At 42.0% G+C, this 22,395-nt stretch overlaps 1 protein-coding gene across 6 annotated transcripts in view; it reads right to left on the bottom strand.

Moving 5' to 3' along the window:
• Nucleotides 1-22,395, bottom strand: part of nrxn2a (neurexin 2a) — a 353,006-nt gene that overhangs the window by 267,084 nt on the left and 63,527 nt on the right. For 4 of the 6 annotated variants that reach the window (XR_003880366.1, XM_029770022.1, XM_029770026.1 and 1 more), the window contains exons 3-4: nt 14,779-14,799; nt 7,869-7,898 (exon numbers count right to left, since the gene is read on the bottom strand). Coding sequence is in view for 5 of the 6 variants with exons in the window: in XM_029770022.1 (XP_029625882.1) it covers nt 7,869-7,898; nt 14,779-14,799 (51 nt within the window). In the remaining variant the exon portion in view is untranslated. The remainder of the gene's footprint in view (nt 1-7,868; nt 7,899-14,778; nt 14,800-22,395) is intronic. The other 2 variants (XM_029770023.1, XM_029770025.1) reach the window with 1 other exon arrangement.

The raw sequence follows: 22,395 nt of genomic DNA, 5'->3' as shown, positions 1-22,395 counted from the left end.
GTCAGTCTCATGGTACTCTAGTCAGTCTCATGGTACTCTAGTCAGTCTCATGGTACTCTAGTCAGTCTCATGGTACTCTAGTCAGTCTCATGGTGCTCTAGTCAGTCTCATGGTACTCTAGTCAGTCTCATGGTACTCTAGTCAGTCTCATGGTGCTCTAGTCAGTCTCATGGTGCTCTAGTCAGTCTCATGGTACTCTAGTCAGTCTCATGGTACTCTAGTCAGTCTCATGGTACTCTAGTCAGTCTCATGGTACTCTAGTCAGTCTCATGGTGCTCTAGTCAGTCTCATGTAGGCAATAAACCATGGATATAAATATAGTTTAAGATGATCTTAGTATGCGTTCATCCTGTTTGTGCACCCAGTAACAGAAAAGCCACACTGCTCTTTCACTGTTAGCAAATGTCCTCACGGTTAGCAGACAAGTTGTTGTGCCGGGATCACAAAGTGACAGCAGGTCAACAGTGTACTGAAACATGAACGGACAGCCACAGCATGTGAAGCTGGGTTGTTTCAACTGAGTACACATACCAGTTCAGCTGTCCTCCTTTACCCATGCCTCAGAGTGGCCCAGTGGTCTAAGGCACTACAGACCCTGGTTCGATTCCAGGCTGTATCACAACTGGCTGTGATTGGGAGTCCCATAGGGCGGTGCACAATTGGCCCAGTGTTGTCCGAGTTAGGGTTTGGCCGGGGTAGGCCGTCATTGGAAATAAGAATTTGTTCATAACTGACTTGACAGGTTAAATAAAGGTAATAAAAAATGTGAAAAGCATTCATTCATTCAGGTCATGTTGTGCACACATTGTGTGATGTGAAACATATGGTAGACACCCACAGGCATAGAGAGGAATAGTAATGGAGTCTTTTTGTAGGCATTAACGCCATTGGCCAAAGCCTTTGGGGGGGGGGGGGGGGGGGGGGGGGGGTTTGGATAAACGCAGAAAATAAGGTCTGTGGTAAACACAGGCTTAGGAGATCTTATACGTTTTGTTCTATGAGGATATCTTCATCAGCTAACGTCACTTTCTGGTTCACCAACTACTTCTCTGATAGAGTTCAGTGTGTCAAATCGGAGGGCCTGTTGTCCGGACCTCTGGCAGTCTCTATGGGGGTGCCACAGCGTTAAATTCTCGGGCCGACTCTCTTCTCTGTATACATCAATGATGTCGCTCCTGATGCTGGTGATTCTCTGATCCACCTCTACGCAGACGACACCATTCTTTATACTTCTGGTCCTTCTTTGCACACTGTGTTAACTAACCTAAGTCGCTCTGGATAAGAGCGTCTGCTAAATGACTTAAATGTAAATGTAAATGTAACCTCCAGACGAGCTTCAATGCCATACAACTCTCCTTCTGTGGCCTACAACTGCTCTTAAATGTAAGTAAAACTAAATGCATGCTCTTCAACCGATCGCTGCCCGCACCTGCCCGCCAGTCCAGGATCACTACTCTGGACGGTTCTGACTTAGAATATGTGGACAACTACAAATACCTAGGTGTCTGGTTAGACTGTAAACTCTCCTTCCAGACTCACATTAAGCATCTCCAATCCAAAATTACATCTAGAATCAGCTTCCTATTTCGCAACAAAGCCTCCTTCACTCATGCTACCAAACATACCCTTGTAAAACTGACCATCCTACCAATCCTCGACTTTGGCGATGTCATTTACAAAATAGCCTCCAACACTCTACTCAACAAATTGGATGCAGTCTATCACAGTGCCATCCGTTTTGTCACCAAAGACCCATATACTACCCACCACTACGACCTGTATGCTCTCGTTGGCTGGCCCTCGCTTCATACTCGTCGCCAAACCCACTGGCTACAGGTCATCTACAAGTCTTTGCTAGGTAAAGCCCCACCTTATCTCAGCTCACTGGTCACCACAGCAGCACCCACCCAAAGCACATGCTCCAGCAGGTATATTTCACTGGTGACCCCCAAAGCCAATTCCTCCTTTGGCCGCCTTTCTTTCCAGTTCTCTGCTGCCAATGACTGGAACGAACTACAAAAATCACTGAAGCTGGAGACTCATATCTCCCTCACTAACTGTAAGTACCAGCTGTCAGAGCAGCTCACAGATCACTGCACCTATACATAGCCCATCTGTAAATAGCCCATCCAACTACCTCATCCCCATACTGTATTTATTTATTTATTTTGCTCCTTTGCACCCCAGTATCTCTACTTGCACATTCATCTTCTGCACATCTACCATTCCAGTGTTTAATTGCTATATTGTAATTACCACTATGGCCTATTTATTGCCTTACCTCCCTTTTCTTACCTCATTTGCACACACTGTATATTGACTTTTTCTACTGTATTACTGATATGTTTGTTTATTCCATGTGTAACTCTGTGTTGTTGTATGTGTCGAACTGCTTTGCTTTATCTTGGCCAGGTCGCAGTTGTAAATGAGAACTTGTTCTCAACTAGCCTACCTGGTTAAATAAAGGTGAAATAAATCAAATAAAAAAACTTTCTGTGCATTTTGAAGCATTTATGTAATCAAAAGACGCACCTAAAGCACATAAAGGCTTCATAATTCATGAAGGTCATGTTAACGACTGCTATTATCTCATAGAACAAAACGTATAAGATCACATAAGCCTGTGTTAAATGCCAAAAATAAGGTCAGAGGTTATCACAAAACCCCATTCTTTCCCCGTTCATTTTCCCCATAGGAATGGCTGAGCGAACTAGAGGTAACTAATTTCCGTTTTTTAGGACTACAAGCTGGCAAGCTCTTTGATACCGTAGACAGTTTGAGTACAAACATATGTATGGATCTACCTCTACATGACATGCAAATATCCATAAAAGCTGCTTCCTTCCTGATCTAAAGTACTTTTGTCAAAACCATAAAGGAAAATGGTGCTAGTACAAAAAATATTTGGTGGTTAGAATCAGTAATAGGAGTGACGGTATAGATTCTATTCAAATGGTTTCTTTGGACAACTCAGTAAATGGCAGTTAACAAGAAGGAACCATGTCATTATGTAGCCTAGCTAGTTTGTTAGATGTTTGACCCTGAAATGAATGTCTGTGCCAGCTAGCTAGCGACAGAGAAAGGATGCAGCGTATTACGACGCTGTTCGAGCCAGTGAGCAGCAGAGCAGTGTGTTAGTCTAGCTGTAAAAGGACTGTAATTGCGGATCCTTTCTGTAGACTGGAAAGCAGGCCAATTGCCATTGCAACAGGATGAATACTTTGATCAGCAAAAGCTCAACTTATTCCTGTCTGAAGCAAAGTAGTAAATGATCATGTACATGTACAGCTTGATTGAAGGCATTACTTTTGATATGTCTGATATGTATTAATATCAAAGCCCACATGGACAGTTGACACCACACCTCGCTCTGAATGGTAATGGCACTCACAGCGTTATCTAGATTAAGACCCAGTATTCATCAGTTGGTACTGGGCTCTCTTTATTTATTTAAATAGAAGTAACCAGAGGAAGCCATGTGGACATACAAATGCAATTGGTGAATCTAGGAAGCTTTGTTTTCCTCCTATTAACTGAAGAGTATTTTCTATATTAACTGCTCTATGTCTCTTTGTATTAGGTACATCATCTAGAGAGAGCATCAAATACTGTCCATGAACAATTCAAAGATTTCTTAATTTGGCTTTAATTTGTTCATGAAAGATGATTTAATGAACTCGCTGGTGGTCCAATATGGTGCGTCAGCTTGCCTGCCTGTCATCCTTCTGTGTCGCCGTCTGTCTGGCTGCGTCTGTTCGTCTGATTTGTCTCTCAATGTTTTCATTCCTGTAGAATACCTTCCTGTTATGCTATTAACGTACTGCTGGGAAAAACCTCATTCTGTTACCAGGAAACCTTGATGTAAGGGCCTGAAATGTTTATTTATATCTGGCTGGCCTTAGGACAGGCATGCCTAAATACTAACTAAATCTGGATCTATAAGGCATGCAGATTAGATTAATGTGTGCAGCACAGCCATGCATAATTCTGCCTGGAAAATGCAGATGCACAAAGATAATAATTTCCTAGTCACTTTAATAATGGAACACTTGTCACTTTAATAATGTTTACATACTGTTTTACCCACTTCATATGTGCAGTACCAGTCAAAAGTTTGGACACCTACTCATTCAAGGGTTTTGTCTTTATTTTCACTAGTTATAATAATAGTGAAGACATCAAAACTATGAAATACCGAATATGGAATCATGAAGTAACCAAAAAAGTGTTAAACAAATGAAAATATATTTTATATTTGAGAATCTTCAAAGTAGCCACCCTTTGCCTTGATGACAGCTTTGCACACTCTTGGCATTCTCTCAACCAGCTTCATGAGGTAGTCGCCTGGAATGCATTTCAATTAACAGGTGTGCTTTGTTAAAAGTTAATTTGTGGAATTTATTTCCTTCTTAATGTGTTTGAGCTAATCAGTTGTGTTGTGACAAGGTATGGGTGGTATACAGAAGATAGCCCTATTTGGTAAAAGACATGAAGGTCAGTCGATCTGGAAAATGTCAAGAACTTTGAATGTTTCTTCAAGTGCAGTTGGAAAAACAATCATACCCTATGATGAAACTGGCTCTCATGAGGACCCCCACAGGAAAGGAAGACCCAGAGTTACCTCTGCTGCAGATGACAAGTTCATTAGAGCTACCAGCCTCAGAAATTAACTGCACCTCAGATTGCAGTCCAAATAAATGCTTCACAGAGTTCAAGTAACAGACACATCTCAACATCAACTGTTCAGAGGAGACTGCATGAATCAGGCCTTCATGATCAAATTGCTGCAAAGAAACCACTACTAAAGGACACCAATGAGAAGAAGAGACTTGCTTTGGCTAAGAAACACGGGCAATGGACATTAGATCGGTGTAAATATGTCCTTTGGTCTGATTCCAAATTTGAGATTTTTGGTTCCAACCGTCATGTCTTTGTGAGACGCAGAGTAGGTGAACGGATGATCTCAGCATGTGTGGTTCCCACCGTGAAGCACGGAGTAAGGGCTATTTGACCAAGAAGGAGTGACGGAGAGCTGTATTAGATGACCTGGTCTCCACAATCACCTGAGCTCAACCCAATTGAGATGGTTTTGGATGAGTTGGACCAAAGAGTGAAGGAAAAGCAGCCAACAAGTGCTCAGCAAATGTGGGAACTCCTTCAAGACTGTTGGAAAATAATGAATCATGAAGCTGGTTGAGAGAATGCCAAGAGTGTGTAAAGCTGTCATCAAGGCAAACGGTGGCTACTTTGAAGAATCAAAAAAATCTTTTGATTTGTTTAAACATTTTTTGGTTACTACATGATTTCAAATGTGTTATTTCATAGTTCATGTCTTCACTATTATTCTACAATGTAGAAAATAGTACAAATGTAAAAAAACTTGAATGAGTGGGTATGTCCAAACATATATACACATATATATATATATATATACAGTTGAAGTCGGAAGTTTACATACACTTAGGTTGGAGTCATTAAAACTAGTTTTTCAAACACTCCACAAATGTTCTTGTTAACAAACTATAGTTTTGGCAAGTCGGATAGGACATCTACTTTGTGCATGACACAAGTAATTTTTCCAACAATTGTTTACAGACAGATTATTTCACTTATTATTCACTGTATCACAATTCCAGTGGGTCAGAAGTTTACATACACCAAGTTGACTGTGCCTTTAAACACCAGAAAATAATGTTATGCCTTTAGAAGTGTCTGATAGGCTAATTGACATAATTTGAGTCAATGTGGATGTATTTGAGTCAATGTGGATGTATTTCAAGGTCTACCTTCATACTCAGTGCCTCTTCGCTTGACATCATGGGAAAATCATAAGAAATCAGCCAAGACCTCAGAAAAAAAACTGTAGACCTCCACAAGTCTGGTTCATCCTTGGGAGCAATTTCCAAACGCCTGAAGGTACCACTTTCATCTGTACAAACAATAGTACGCAAGTATAAACACCATGAGACCACACAGCCGTCATACTGCTCAGGAAGGAGACGCGTTCTGTCTCCTAGAGATGAATGTACTTTGGTGCGAAAAGTGCAAATCAATCTCAGAACAACAGCAAAGGACCTTGTGGAGATGCTGGAGGAAACAGGTACAAACGTATCTATAGCCACAGTAAAATGAGTCCTACATCAACATAACCTGACAGGCCGATCAGCAAGGAAGAAGCCACTGCTCCAAAACCACCATAAAAAAAGCCAGACTACGGTTTGCAACTGCACATGGGGACAAAGATCGTACTTTTTGGAGAAATGTCTTCTGGTTTGATGAAACAAATAGAACTGTTTGGCCATAATGACCATCGTTATGTTTGGAGAAAAAAGGGGGATGCTTGCAAGCCGAAGAACACCATCTCAACCGTGAAGCACGGGGGTGGCAGCATCATGTTGTGGGGGTGCTTTGCTGCAGGAGGGACTGGTGCACTTCACAAAATAGATGGCATCGTGAGGAAGGAAAATGATGTGGATAAATTGAAGCAACATCTCAAGACATCAGTCAGGAAGTTAAAGCTTGGTCGCAAATGGGTCTTCGAAATGGACAATGACCCCAAGCATACTTCCAAAGTTGTGGCAAAATGGCTTAAGGACAACAAAGTCAAGGTATTGGAGTGGCCATCACAAAGCCCTGACCTCAATCCTATAGAAAACTTGTGGGCAGAACTGAAAAAGCATGTGCAAGCAAGGAGGACTACAAACCTGACTCAGTTGCACCAGCTCTGTCAGGAGGAATGGGCCAAAATTCACCCAACTTATTGTGGGAAGCTTGTGGAAGGCTACCCGAAACGTTTGACCCAAGTTAAACAATTTAAAGGCAATGCTACCAAATACTAATTGAGTGTATGTAAACTTCTGACCCACTGGGAATGTGATGAAAGAAATAAGGTTGAAATACATCATTCTCTCTTCTATTATTCTGACATTTCACATTCTTAAAATGAAGTGGTGACTCTAACTGACCAAAGACAGGGAATTGTTACTAGGATTAAATGTCAGGAATTGTGAAAAACTGATTTTAAATGTATTTGGCTAAGGTGTATGTAAACTTCCGACTTCAACTGATATATATATATATATATATATTTATACTCCGGTCTCTGACATTGGTCGTCTTAATATTTATATATTTCTTAATTACATTCTTTTACTTTTTAGATTAGTGTGTATTGTTGTGTATTGTTAGATATTACTGCACTGATGGAGCTAGAAACACAATCATTTCGCTAAATATGTGTATGCGACCAATACAATTTGATTTGATTTGATTAGGACTGACTACCTTTTCAAACTCAACAAACATTGTTGATGAGCGAACAGATTGCATAACATTAACTTTTAAATGATTGGGTTAATTGTGTGAATATTAATTAAACATTGTACATATTCTCCTATTTCATCTCAATTCGATTGTATCATAACGGAAGAGAACCATAGTGTATGTATACAGAAGAAGCACCATGTATGTTGTAATTTCAAAGACAGATTTAAGAGCAATTGTAATCACAAATCATCTGAACTGCAATCACAAATCATCTGAAGCACGAGGTATGTTTCCTCTTGGAAAGGATCACATGAAAACCAAACCGATGAAAGACTGTGGGCGTAAAAGCGTTACCTTGGCGAAAGGCTGTAGAGGTCAAAGGTGAAGTTCCAGTAGCTGGCCAGAGGTGGGGACAAGGGTTTGACGGACATAGTTGGAGTGGTGTGGGCACAGATAGCACAACATGACAGGAAGCAGAAATGAAAGGACAAGTAAATGGAAGGGAAATGTCAGTGTGGTACAGGGAAGTAAAATGATTTGAGAGCAGTGAGATAGAGTGTGCAGGTGGTTGAGGGAGAAAGGAAAACCAACAGACCCCATACCTTGGCGGTTTAACATCAAGTGCGCCAGACCTTGAGGGAGAGAACAGAAAAAAGAATAGGAACAACAGGAAGGTCATAAAAAGGATCGGGAAGAAACAAAAGCATTGTCACAACCGTTGGACTGCAGTTTGTGACAGACATCCTGGGATATGTACGGATGTCAGAGTTTAAATCAAAACTAAAACGGAGGAGGAAATTAAACTAAAAACAGACAAATGCCTCAGTCCCTTCAATAGGATGAAGGTAGTGAGGACTGATACAAAGAGTGGGAAGAGCGGGGTAAGAAAAAAAGCTTCTAAATTGGTGCAACCCTCTAGGGTAGTTGCTCACACAGAAGCTTTTTTTCTAATGGAACACACAGGCTTACTCTTGAGCAGACAGCTTTCTCACATTAGAATAAGGTTTTTGTCACTTTTACAATAAACATTTTGTTCATATGAAGTTCTCCAATGTTCTCCACTGTAAATCGAAGCGAGCACTGCAAATATATACCTCGAACAATGCATGCGACAGGGACACAAACCAGTCCCTTCAATAGGATGAAGGCAGTGAGGACTGTCTCCTTAACTAGATTCAGCATTACAACATAAGCAGGGCCAGGGAGGGCCATAACAATCAATAACCCAGAGTGTGGGAGGCATAATGTGACAGCTTTAATGTAATCATAGTGCTGCAGTTGTTGGCCAGGGAAGAACACATCATATGCAAAACACATTCATAAAATACAATGTAACTCAATAAACTAGATCTCAGTGAACTGGAACACTCCGATTCTGTGGACATCACAGAATCAATTATATTGTGTAAACAAATGGACCAAAGGCCTTGTGGCTTGCCACTTGAATGTGGGCATTTAGTAATTAAAATGAACCGGAATTGTGTTAGACAAGGAATGTGGCTGATTGAACAAGTCTTTAAATGACCAAAGATAAGCATTTGTATCACACAATTACACCATAAGCATCCACACGCAAGAAATGAAGGGAATTGTTCAAACAGCCTGAACAAAGACCAGGTAGAATTTTTTAAGCGATTTCTTGCAGTCTTTTTTTGACAGTTATATTTTTCAGTGCTTTCACCTTCAGGGTGCTGTACGTTTCCTTATAAAGAATCTGTATAATGTAGGACATTTTAACACTTTTAGAGATCAAAATGGTAACCATCTCATATATGCTGCATCATCAGTGATGTTCCTCTCCCTGGCATTTTAGCAGGTTTTTTGCGATATAACCTTTTTTCCAACTCAACAAAGCTCATACATTGTCATTTCATGTATAGATTCATCAAAAACAAATAGCATTCCTAACACATTTAGATAAACAGCTATGCCTCAATCGACAAGAAAGAAACCGTGAACACAATTGGATTAAACAAAACACAACCTTGTGTATGTGAAGGACTTTTCCACCAGTAACAGACAGACGGTAATCACTCCATCAGCACATCTATTGTATTTACTGTGTTGACAGAGACAACAACATTTTTCAAAAGGGCATTGAGTCTTCCATCACAAATGTGATTCACGGAGCTAGCTGGTTCTCTTTGTGAGAGCTGTGTTGGAGGAAATTGGCAAATTGAACTGGGGAATGAGATGTTATCGATCATCAAATCAGAACACAAGAGATCTTTAGACTATGTCCATGTACCAGTTATTAATGAATAAGGTGTATACACATGTACCGGTATGTTATACACCTCCCGATTCATTGACCTTTCAGAGGGCAGGAGGAAATGAGGTCAACAAAAGGCCTTAGGCTGGAGTTCAGAGATAATATAGGAGAGCTGAGCAGAGCTAGACAGCATCAAAAACACAGAGGTTTGTCACAGCTGAAATATTCTGTTTTTGACTAAGATAAACATCACCAGCTTTATTTTTCCTTTTGAAGTGTCAAACCTGACCGTGGTGGATGCATCTTGTGCATGCCCAATCTGTGTTGGCATAGCAACAGGCTCTCGTGTTTCCCCCCAGTATGACGTTGACCACGATCCCCCTTTCCCCACTCCCCTCCTCCATGCTCCCTTTCCCACTCCACTCCTCCATGCTCCAATTTCCCCACTCCCCTCCTCCATGCTCCCTTTCCCCAATTCCCTCCTCCATGCTCCCTTTCCTCACTCCCCACCTCCACGCTCCCCACCCCCCTCCAGCATTCTCCCCACTCCCCTCGTCCACGCTCCCCCCTCCCCTCCTCCACCCTCCCCACTACCCTCCTCCATGCCCCCACTCCCCTCCTCCATGCTCCCTTTCCCCACTACCCTCCCCCATGCTCCCCACTCCCATCCTCCATGCTCCCCACTCCCCTCCTCCACGCTCCCCACTCCCCTCCTCCACGCTCCCCACCTCCACGCTCCCCTCCACCATGCTCCCCACTCCCTTCCCTACGCTCCCCACTCCCCTCGTCCACACTCCCCACTCCCCTCGTCCACGCTCCCCACCCCCCTCCTCCACCCTCCCCACTACCCTCCTCCATGCCCCCACTCCCCTCCTCCATGCTCCCTTTCCCCACTACCCTCCCGCATGCTCCCCACTCCCATCCTCCACGCTCCCCACTCCCCTCCTCCACGCTCCCCACCTCCACGCTCCCCTCCACCATGCTCCCCACTCCCCTCGTCCACACTCCCCACTCCCCTCCCCCACGCTCCCCACTCCCCTCCTCCACACTCCCCACCTCCACACTCCCCACTCCCCTCCACCATACTCCCCACTCCCTTCCACCACACTCCCCACTCCCCTCCTCCACACTCCCCACTCCCCTCCTCCACACTCCCCACTCCCTTCCTCCACACTCCCCTCCCTCACGCTCCCCACTCCCCTCCTCCATGCTCCCTTTCCCCACTACCCTCCCGCATGCTCCCCACTCCCCTCCTGCATGCTCCCCACTCCCCTCCCCCATGCTCCCCACTCCCTTCCTCCACGCTCCCCACTCCCCTCCCCCATGCTCCCCACTCCCCTCCACCATGCTCCCCACTCCCCTCCTCCACGCTCCCCTCCTCCACGCTCCCCACTCCATGCTCCCCACTCCCCTTCCTCCACGCTCCGCACTCCATGCTCCCCACTCCCCTTCCTCCACGCTCCGCACTCCATGCTCCCCACTCCCCTTCCTCCACACTCCCCACTCCATGCTCTCCACTCCCCTTCCTCCATGCTCCCCACTCCCCTTCCTCCACGCTCCCCACTCCATGCTCCCCACTTCCTTCCTCCATGCTCCCCACTCCCCTTCCTCCATGCTCCCCACACATGCTCCTCACTTCCCTTCCTCCATGCTCCCCACTCCATGCTCCCCACTCCCCTTCCTCCACACTCCCCACTCCATGCTCTCCACTCCCCACTCCATGCTCCCCACTCCCCTTCCTCCACGCTCCCAACTCCATGCTCCCCACTCCCTTCCTCCATGCTCCCCACTCCCCTTCCTCCACACTCCCCACTCCCCTTCCTCCATGCTCCCCACTCCATGCTCCCCACTCCCTTCTTCCATGTTTCTATTGTCAAGGTCAATTATTCCACCTTCACACTGTCTTTTTTACATTGTTCTAATTAGATGTCTATGAATACATTTACAATAAATCTTTGAAACAATAAAATTACTTCTAAATGCTAAATCTAGTTAACTGCTGTCTCTGCTATGCTCCATAAAACAATCAAAATGAGTGCAAACAAGCTATAAAGGTAATTAAGACAGATTTTTTTTTTAAAGAAAAAAGGTGTTCAATGCAATAAGTAGATTTTCTTGTGGGTTTTAAAAAATATTGCAATAACATTTCTCTCTCATAATTCTTTCTCCATTACTACTACAGATATATATTTGACATTCAGGTCTGTTTGCAGGTGCGTAGAGAACCTTTGAACAGATTAAAACTTATCTGTGAAACGTGTTGCTGTTGTTTGTTCATTCATTTCTAACCAGTTCTAACAATTCAGTTCATCCATGATTCCAAGAAAAACATGAGTGAACCCATTTCTTTTAAAGTGAAATACGTGTGCCACTGTGTATTTAACGTTGCACTATGCAGAAAATCGCTCCGCCATTTTCTGGTTGCTAAAACTAATAGTTCACTTAGTTTGAGTTTATGTGACAAAATAAGATAGTATAGTGTAGAGAATCATTGTACCACCTAAAGCACTGGGAAATATATGTTCCATAAGCAAAAATATTGTTGTTTCAGCTGGTGTACAAAATCGAAAGTAAAAGATGCAAAAAACAAAACTTAAGAACAGGAAGCTTAGAACATTAGCACATAGAACATATCTACCGCTTCTTAGACTTGCTTTCAAGTAGAATGATAGATCTATAACTCACATTTCTATGTGAATTTGGTCAGGTCACCCAAAAAGTGACATATTGCCACTTTTAAATAATGCTAGTTAACCTCCAACCTAGCAGTCTGATCCAATAACAGCCAAGCCCTAAAAATGGGGGGACTATGTACAAAAAGTGCTGTAATTTCAAAAAGGTTCACCCAGTATGAATGAAAATACACTGAAATTAAATGCACTATATACTATAGTGACATTTACTATATAAATGCACTATATACCTTATAGTTACTGTATCAAATCCAAAGCGCACGAGTAGACTATGAGATGGCCATCTGTGAAATGACCACTAAGATTTTACATTTAATGTGTGACAATATTCTGAAGAAAAAGACAAAGCGTGAAGGGTTAGGATGTGTGCTTTTGCTGAGTTTGTTTCTCCATGAAGTTGCAGTGTTTAGAAGGAGAGTATTGTTGAGGGGTTTAAACCAAGGACAGTGGTGCTTAGAGCTCCCTGGCCACCAGCAGCAGTAGTAGCAGCTGTGTCCTGTCCTGTCCTCTCGTTTGAAGATGTGTGCTGAGGTTCTCACAGGGTCAGAGTCATTCACACCATCACTCTATCAACTATTAAAATTCCCGTATGACATCGTAACAACTCTTAAAAGAAAAGGAACAACAACAAATAATAATAAAATAAACAACCAACCCACTGGGCACAGAATCACAGATGTCAATTCAACGTCTGTTCCACGATGGTTCAGCGTAATTTCATTGAACTTACATGGGAAAACTATTGATTTAACCAGTGGGAACCAGGTAATTGAAATAAAGTCATTCTGCAAAATTTGTTTCATTTTGTAGATGGTGGTTTGCATAATGCACACACCAACACTACACACAGAGGAAGCAGTGGTTACTGTCTGTTGGTGTTCTACATTCACGTGTGGATTCTCTTATCTCTCTCTCACAGACCCAGTTTTGCTCACAGCACATCAGAGGATGCTGCACTCCACGTCTCCTGTCCTGAAAAGCATGCCCCACCTTGCCCCCCCCCCATTCAGGTAGCCCAGGCTCCGTGACAGACTGCAGGCAGATATGGGGGATTCCACAGGCTGACTCCTGGAGACACTCTGGAGTTCCAACCACTTATAATCCAGAGGTTCTCATCACTAACCCACAGTACGAAAGCCCTCGGTGCAGACAAAATAAAAGCATTGAGGTTACTATTTTTAAATGGGGTGTTGTTCGCCGTTTTGTATAGGCAGCCATCTAGGCCCATTGATATGGGGACTACAAAGACTTACTGCTGGATGTCACATTGCATTGCCCCGGATAAAGCAAAAAGAGGAGATCTAGCTCAACACATCCTTTTTCAAGTGTCATCTTTGTTTTCATGCCTTGTTCACCGGGATGCGACGCAGACTCCATGTCAAAGCTTTAATCATTCTTTCTCTTTGCAGCATGTCATTTAATTTAACAACGCTCGCCTTTTGCTGTGAGCCTGGTCACAGCACCTTGCTCATTACAAGGGGAATTAAGAGTGACTAGAGGCTGGGGTTGAAAGAGGACCCTTCTGCACTGAAGCTTTCTACTCATCATCATCATCATCATCATCATCCCATGTGGGGCCTGGATATAGCCCTTCACATTACAACCAGCCCCTGCTTACTAATCAACTCTACCAGTCCACTGTTAGACACTGACAGTGCAGTGTTCCATAAGAATACACACAGAATAGTAGGTAATAATTAGTCAGGGAAACCATTTGGAATAGAATGATAACGTGTATTCAAGCACATCAACGTTCATAGCTACTGTACAGTACGCACAGCGCTGACAGTCAACACTCATTGCGAACTATGTGGATATCGTTGAATTCTGTAAAAATGACTTCCACCAGGCCTGGTGGAAGTCTCTCACTGCACGACAACTCAGCTACCCTGGGCTTCCCCACCTCCATGTTCAATCTTCATTTACAGTCTGTCTGTTTTGTTGAAGAGCAATTATATTTGTTTTATTGTGATGTGGTTAAACAGACTGCCAATGATCACATTATCAAAGACAAATTGTGTTTTCCTTCTAACAGGGACAAGTAATGCTGGGGGAAATATTTTCATTCTGCAAGCAAAGCATTTCCATTAGTGTGTAATCAGAGTGCCAATCTTTTGACAGTGTGATATACTGCCTTGATGTCAATGGCTTGGTAATCAGCCATCTTAATAGCTGGGTTCTTTTAGATGGTAGCTACAGTTAGCACAAAGCACAGCACTGATCACTGAGATGATGACATCCCTACTGTGTGTGTCTGTCTGTGTGAGTCTGTGCAAGTCTCACAGAGGAAATCACTATGTCAGCAAAGCAGCGCAGACCCAATTTCAGACAATTAACTGTTGGGTTAAAGATAGCCGTTTGCTCTTCAATCGTTAATGGACAGCTAAAGCCAAAGTCAGGGCAAAGTTACTGGACATAGATGCCATGAAAAATGGCCCAGGAAAAAGCAGCCTCAAAGTACATTATGCAGCACATCAGAGATATTCTAGAAAGAAGATGATAGTCAAGTAAGTCAAAGTGTGTTGCAGTGCAAACCACCCAAAATAACACTGTAGTTTGTTCACCTCATAATAGCAGAAAAAACGAACAAAAGAAAAATGGTCTTACCTTCTACTGCTTTCTGGATAACTGTATGGAATCAGAGAAGACAGAGAATCATTAGTATTGGTGACTGAAGCACATTCACAATCTATAAATGAATAAAGAGCAGCACCAAACAGTTAATGCTAATTCTTCTGGGTTTAATTACAACACATACAGTAGAACTCTGTTATTAAAACACATACAGTAGAACTCTGTTATTACAACACATACAGTAGAACTCTGTTATTACAACACATACAGTAGGCCTCTGTTATTACAACACATACAGTAGACCTCTCTAATTACAACACATACTGTAGACCTCTCTAATTACAACACATACAGTAGACCTCTGTTATTACAACACATACAGTAGGGCTCTCTAATTACAACAAATACAGTAGGCCTCTCTAATTACAACACATACAGTAGACCTCTCTAATTACAACACATACAGTAGCCTCTCTAATTACAACACATACAGTAGGCCTCTCTAATTACAACACATACAGTAAGCCTCTCTAATTACAACACATACAGTAGGCCTCTCTAATTACAACACATACAGCAGGCCTCTCTAATTACAACACATACTGTAGACCTCTGTAATTACAACACATACAGTAGGCCTCTGTAATTACAACACATACAGTAGACCTCTCTAATTACAACACATACAGTAGGCCTCTGTAATTACAACACATACAGTAGGCCTCTCTAATTACAACACATACAGTAGGGCTCTCTAATTACAACACATACAGTAAGCCTCTCTAATTACAACACATACAGCAGGCCTCTCTAATTACAACACATACAGTAGGCCTCTCTAATTATAACACATTCAGTAGGCCTCTCTAATTACAACACATACAGCAGGCCTCTCTAATTACAACACATACAGTAGGCCTCTCTAATCACAACACGTACAGTAGGCCTCTCTAATTACAACACATACCGCAGGCCTCTCTAATTACAACACATACAGTAGGCCTCTCTAATTACAACACATACAGTAGGCCTCTCTAATTACAACACATACAGTAGGCCTCTCTAATTACAACAAATACAGTAAGCCTCTGTAATTACAACACAGACAGTAGGCCTCTAATTACAACACATACAGTAGACTTCTGTTACTACAACACATACAGCAGGCCTCTGTAATTACAACACATACAGTAGACCTCTGCAATTACAACACATACAGTAGACCTCTGTAATTACAACAAATACAGTAATCCTCTGTAATTACAACACATACAGTAAAACCTCTAATTAAAACACATACAGTAGGCCTCTAATTACAACACAGTGTAGGCATCTATTTACAACACATACAGTAGGCCTCTCTAATTACAACACATACAGTAGCCTCTATAATTACAACACATACAGTAGGCCTCTGTTTTTACAACACATACAGTAGACCTCAGTAATTACAACAAATACAGTAAGCCTCTGTAATTACAACACATACAGTAGGCCTCTGTAATTACAACAAATACAGTAGGCCTCTGTATTTACAACACATACAGTAGGCCTCTAATTACAACACAGTGTAGACATCTAATTACAACACAGTGTAGGATTCTAATTACAACACATACAGTAGGCCTCTGTTTTTACAACACATACAGTAGACCTCTCTAATTACAACACATACAGTAGCCTCTCTAATTACAACACATACAGTAGCCTCTCTAATTACAACACATACAGTAGGCCTCTCTAATTACAACACATACAGTAGCCTCTCTAATTACAACACATACAGTAGGCCTCTGTAATTACAACACATACTGTAGACCTCTTTAATTACAACACATACAGTAGGCCTCTCTAATTACAACACATACAGTAGGCCTCTAATTACAACCCATACAGTAGGCCTCTAATTACAACACATACTGTAGACCTCTCTAATTACAACACATACAGTAGTCCTCTCTAATTACAACACATACAGTAGGCCTCTCTAATTAGAACACATACAGTAGGCCTTTCTAATTACAACACATACAGTAGGCCTCTCTAATTAAAACACATACTGTAGACCTCTCTAATTACAACACATACAGTAGGTCTCTCTAATTACAACACATAGAGTAGGTCTCTCTAATTACAACACATACTGTAGATCTCTCTAATTACAACACATACAGTAGACCTCTCTAATTACAACACATACTGTAGACCTCTCTAATTACAACACATACAGTAGGTCTCTCTAATTACAACACATACAGTAGGCCTCTCTAATTACAACACATACAGTAAGCCTCTGTAATTACAACTCATACAGTAGGCCTCTCTAATTACAACACATACAGTAAGCCTCTGTAATTACAACACATACAGTAGACCTCTCTAATTACAACACATACAGCAGGCCTCTCTACTTACAACACATACTGTAGACCTCTGTAATTACAACACATACAGTAGGGCTCTCTAATTACAACACATACAGCAGGCCTCTCTACTTACAACACATACAGTAAGCCTCTGTAATTACAACACATACAGTAGGGCTCTCTAATTACAACACATACAGTAGGCCTCTCTACTTACAACACATACAGTAAGCCTCTGTAATTACAACACATACAGCAGGCCTCTCTACTTACAACACATACAGTAAGCCTCTGTAATTACAACACATACAGTAGACCTCTCTAATTACAACACATACAGCAGGCCTCTCTACTTACAACACATACTGTAGACCTCTGTAATTACAACACATACAGTAGGGCTCTCTAATTACAACACATACAGCAGGCCTCTCTAATTACAACACATACTGTAGACCTCTCTAATTACAACACATACAGTAGGCCTCTGTAATTACAACACATACAGTAGACCTCTCTAATTACAACACATACAGTAGGGCTCTCTAATTACAACACATATAGCAGGCCTCTCTAATTACAACACATACAGTAGGCCTCTCTAATTACAACACATACAGTAGGCCTCTCTAATTACAACACATACAGTAGGCCTCTCTAATTACAACACATACAGTAGGGCTCTCTAATTACAACACATACAGCAGGCCTCTCTAATTACAACACATACAGCAGGCCTCTCTAATTACAACACATACAGTAGGCCACTCTAATTAAAACACATACAGTAGGCCACTCTAATTACAACACATACAGTGGGCCTCTCTAATTACAACAATACAGTAAGCCTCTGTAATTACAACACATACAGTAGGCCACTCTAATTAAAACACATACAGTAGGCCACTCTAATTACAACACATACAGTGGGCCTCTCTAATTACAACAATACAGTAAGCCTCTGTAATTACAACACATACAGTAGGCCACTCTAATTAAAACACATACAGTAGGCCACTCTAATTACAACACATACAGCAGACCTCTCTAATTACAACACATACAGCAGACCTCTCTAATTAAAACACATACAGTAGGCCACTCTAATTAAAACACATACAGTGGGCCTCTCCATAGACCTTTCTAATCTATACAATATCACTTCTAGCAATCATCCTGATACTAAACACACACATTTAGTAGGCAATATGCATCTCTTTAAAATACTAACACATAGCATTTTACCCCATATTTGCTGTAATGAAGGATGACACTGCTGTACTAAAGAAGTTTTATCAGAGGATCCCTCATAGCTCATACCTACATGGAGGTTATATTGGATATCTATGCTTTCGATGAGGCACATTTACATGAGACAATCTACATTATGAGAACAGGATATGGTCTTCTAGGAAGGTTGCAGCTGTATGTTGTTACCTATGATTCACCCAGTCAAGCCTATAAATACCATATCATTACATACCGATATACTGTATCATTACACAATTACAAGCACAGACAAATTACTAGCCAATAGAGTTAAAGACGCACGCACGCACACGCACACACACTTTGGGGAAATATTGTAAGTTATAAGGTCCCAACATAAAGTTCTCTGTGGGAACATAAATGGAAGAAATGATGAAATAAATGATCCCCTAACGGCAGGTGAGTGGAAACCTGATACAGTCTCTCAACGGTTTGGAAGAGGCCCAACAGTTTAAATTCCACATTACTTTTACCACCATTCACCCCTGGTAGTTAATTAGCAATGCCTTTGAAGTAGTGGCCACAGAGATCCGAGACCACATCAGCTCACCTCCCTTGTGACGACAGGAACCTACAGACGGCAACACACAGCCTCACACAGACCTAGTGTGTAATGAAGCATGGAAAGCCCCAGATTGCCAAGCAATAAGTGTCTGCGGGGCGGATGTCAGAGTTGTCAGAGGAGGGAAGGTGGGAGTCAAGGCAGTGCTTTGCCTTGGTGATGGGTGAGTCACAGTTCCACTTCCTTGTTGGAGACTGCGATGCCATCGTGATAATGAGGGCAAAGAGGCTGAGAGCAATGCGTTGTGTCAAGATCCTGGGGCTCAAAGGAATCTATGCTGCTAGCCCTTAAAGAGGCTATATGAATGCCAACATCACTTACTGGTTTAAAGACCAACGGATTGGATTGAATGGGAAAATGAAATGTATTCAGAGAGAAATTCATTTTCATTCACTACAGCTTGAGGAAGGTAAATTCAATTTCCCCAAATTGTGATAGATAAAAATTGAATAAATGTGGCTGTGTAATCTCACTTGAAAGGAAGAAGAAAATATTCAGAGAGAATCAGGCCACACTGTATATACTGTCTTCCAAACAGTGAAAAGACAACCTCTCTGTGCGTGAGCATATTTACGGAGCACGGCCAACTGTCACTATAAATCATGAGAGTGCACAGGGTCCCAGTGATGAGAGTTCAGATACAGGTGAGTTGATGTCCCAGCATAATGACTGATCTGCCTCAACATTATGGCAACATCTTATATTGGTCAAAATGACTAATATTGGTGACACTAAGCTACAGAGTTACAGGATCACAAGTGACTTCGAGGTTCTTCTGTAACCTTTAAAGTTCCTGATACTCCACATTCATCAGTCCAGAGCTTAACTTTCATACATCCAGAAAATAGATATGACAAACTGATAACTCAGTTACAAGGTTTCTGATAAATAACCTACACTGAATGTGGTCCAACTAATGCTTACAGTCTTCTGTTCTGAAAGAACAAATCCATAAATAGCTAGAATGATTAAGTCCTGAGCAAATGAAAGCCCTATGACTCAGCTAAACAAAATTGTAGGGCTAGAATCCAGATTCCTTAAAGGACAACAGGGCTTTGTGTTCCGTCCAAGCCTTCACACAATGAGACAGACAGAGGCATTAGTCCTGCTTTCTAATTGTAATCCAATTGATGTGTGCAGCTCATAGAAGTGAAATACAGTATGCAGCTTTATGGAATAGTGAGAGTTGGCAGAATAAATTCAACATATGACGGTGGTGGCAGCTTGACAAGAAGTGAGATACACTGAGTTCATGGAAAAGATAGGGTTGAATACAACCAACAGACCCAAACAGGCAAATGTTGAAGAAATATGTGGAGGTCCGTATATCTTTTAATCTTCCCTTGTTTACTTTGGCTTGAAACTTGGCACAATAGTAAAGGCCACGATGGAGTTGAATGCCAGTTATAGCTTAAACTGCCAGAGGCAATTTAACGTTAACAAGCTATTGCTCTGTCACTGTAAAACTCATTATGGCTAGAAGAACATTTGAAAGAGCTTGAAGGCAACTACAAGTGTTCCAAATGTAGGGTTCAAGCTGGGCCAATACCATGTCAGACGTTACTTGTGTTATTGATTTCTTAACATTTAAAAAAGAGGAAGCGCCAATAAAGTTGATACAAACAAAGGGACAAAGGTTTGTGAGTAGTGATTTGTTTGGATGGGTGTCTCGCGTCAACTACTAGAGACAATATGTATGACAAGCAGTAACCCCTGGTGAGCTGTTTCTATGCCGTTCAACCATATTGGAATAAATAAAAAACATGGGATTTGGTTGGACACTTTGAGCAATGCTACATGGCACAAAAATATCCAGAATTTTTTTTAAACTGGGAGTTTATTCAACTAATCAAACTCACCACCCTGGTCTGTGCATATACTGGACACATTTTTACATAGAGGAGTCAGGCTATAACAACTAACAACTGGGTCATCTTTGTTGGTTGTAAAAAATACCCTTCCATGCTCCAATAAATTGCTTTTTTATTGAAATGAAAAATGACATTTAGATTCATCTCCTGCAGGCAGACAAAGACAGTATCTAATACTGAATGACCTTGAGGAAACACAACACCCAATGTGTAGACACAGATAACGTATTCAATTCAAAGTGACTTTTGAGACACACCGAATAGCTTTCATTGAATGACATGAATGCTATACACATACCCACATATGTGTTTGAACTAGGAAAGCTTCTCTAGAGAACTTGCTTTTTCCTCAACCATGTCTCTAAGAACCATCGGGCGAGAGCAGGACAGGACATGGATTTAAGTTGCTGTTATAACTATTTTAAAATAAAGTGCTACATAATAAATATTACTATATGACAAAAAACATCTGGTGTGAGGACAATGCCCAACATTAATGGTGCCCCGTGTGAGGACAACCAACTACATTACTTGAAGACACAATACATTCCTAATGACGTTTGGCAACTCGAACCTTCAGCTGCCTCCACAGATTTTCTATGGGAATAAGGTCTGGAGACTGGCTAGGCCACTCCAGGACCTTAATGTGCTTCTTCTTGAGCCACTCCTTTGTTGCCTTGGCCATGTGTTTTGGGTCATTGTCATGCTGGAATACCTATCCACGACTCATTTTCAATGCCCTGGCTGAGGGAAGGAGGTTCTCACCCAGAATTTGACGGTACATGGCCCCGTCCATCGTCCCTTTGATGCGGTGAAGTTGTCCTGTCCCCTTAGCAGAAAAACACCCCCAAAGCATAATGTTTCCACCTCCATGTTTGACGGTGGGGATGGTGTTCTTAGGGTCATAGGCAGCATTCCTCCTCCTCCAAACACGGCGAGTTAAGTTGATGCCAAAGAGCTCCATTTTGGTCTCATCTGACCACAACACTTTCACCCAGTTGTCCTCTGAATCATTCAGATGTTCATTGGCAAACTTCAGACGGGCATGTATATGTGCTTTCTTGAGCAGGGGGACCTTGCGGGCGCTGCAGGATTTCAGCCCTTCACGGCGTAGTGTGTTACCAATTGTTTTCTTGGTGACTATGGTCCCAGCTGCCTTGAGGTCATTGACAAGATCCTCCCGTGTAGTTCTGGGCTGATTCCTCACCGTTCTCATGATCATTGCAACTCCACGTGGTGAGATCTTGAATGGAGCCCCAGGCCAAGGGAGATTGACAGTTCTTTTGTGTTTCTTCCATTTGCGAATAATCACACCAACTGTTGTCACCTCACCAAGCTGCTTGGCGATGGTCTTGTAGCCCATTCCAGCCTTGTGTAGGTCTACAATCTTGTCCCTGACATCCTTGGAGAGCTCTTTGGTCTTGGCCATGGTGAAGAGTTTGGAATCTGATTGATTGATTGCTTCTGTGGACAGGTGTCTTTTATACATGTAACAAGCTGAGATTAGGAGCACTCCCTTTAAGAGTGTGCTCCTGATCTCAGCTCGTTACCTGTATAAAAGACACCTGGGAGCCAGAAATCT

The sequence above is a fragment of the Salmo trutta genome, chromosome 12 (genome assembly GCF_901001165.1).
Source record: "Salmo trutta chromosome 12, fSalTru1.1, whole genome shotgun sequence".
Taxonomy (NCBI): domain Eukaryota; kingdom Metazoa; phylum Chordata; class Actinopteri; order Salmoniformes; family Salmonidae; genus Salmo; species Salmo trutta.
This window is presented reverse-complemented; position numbering and strand designations above follow the sequence as displayed.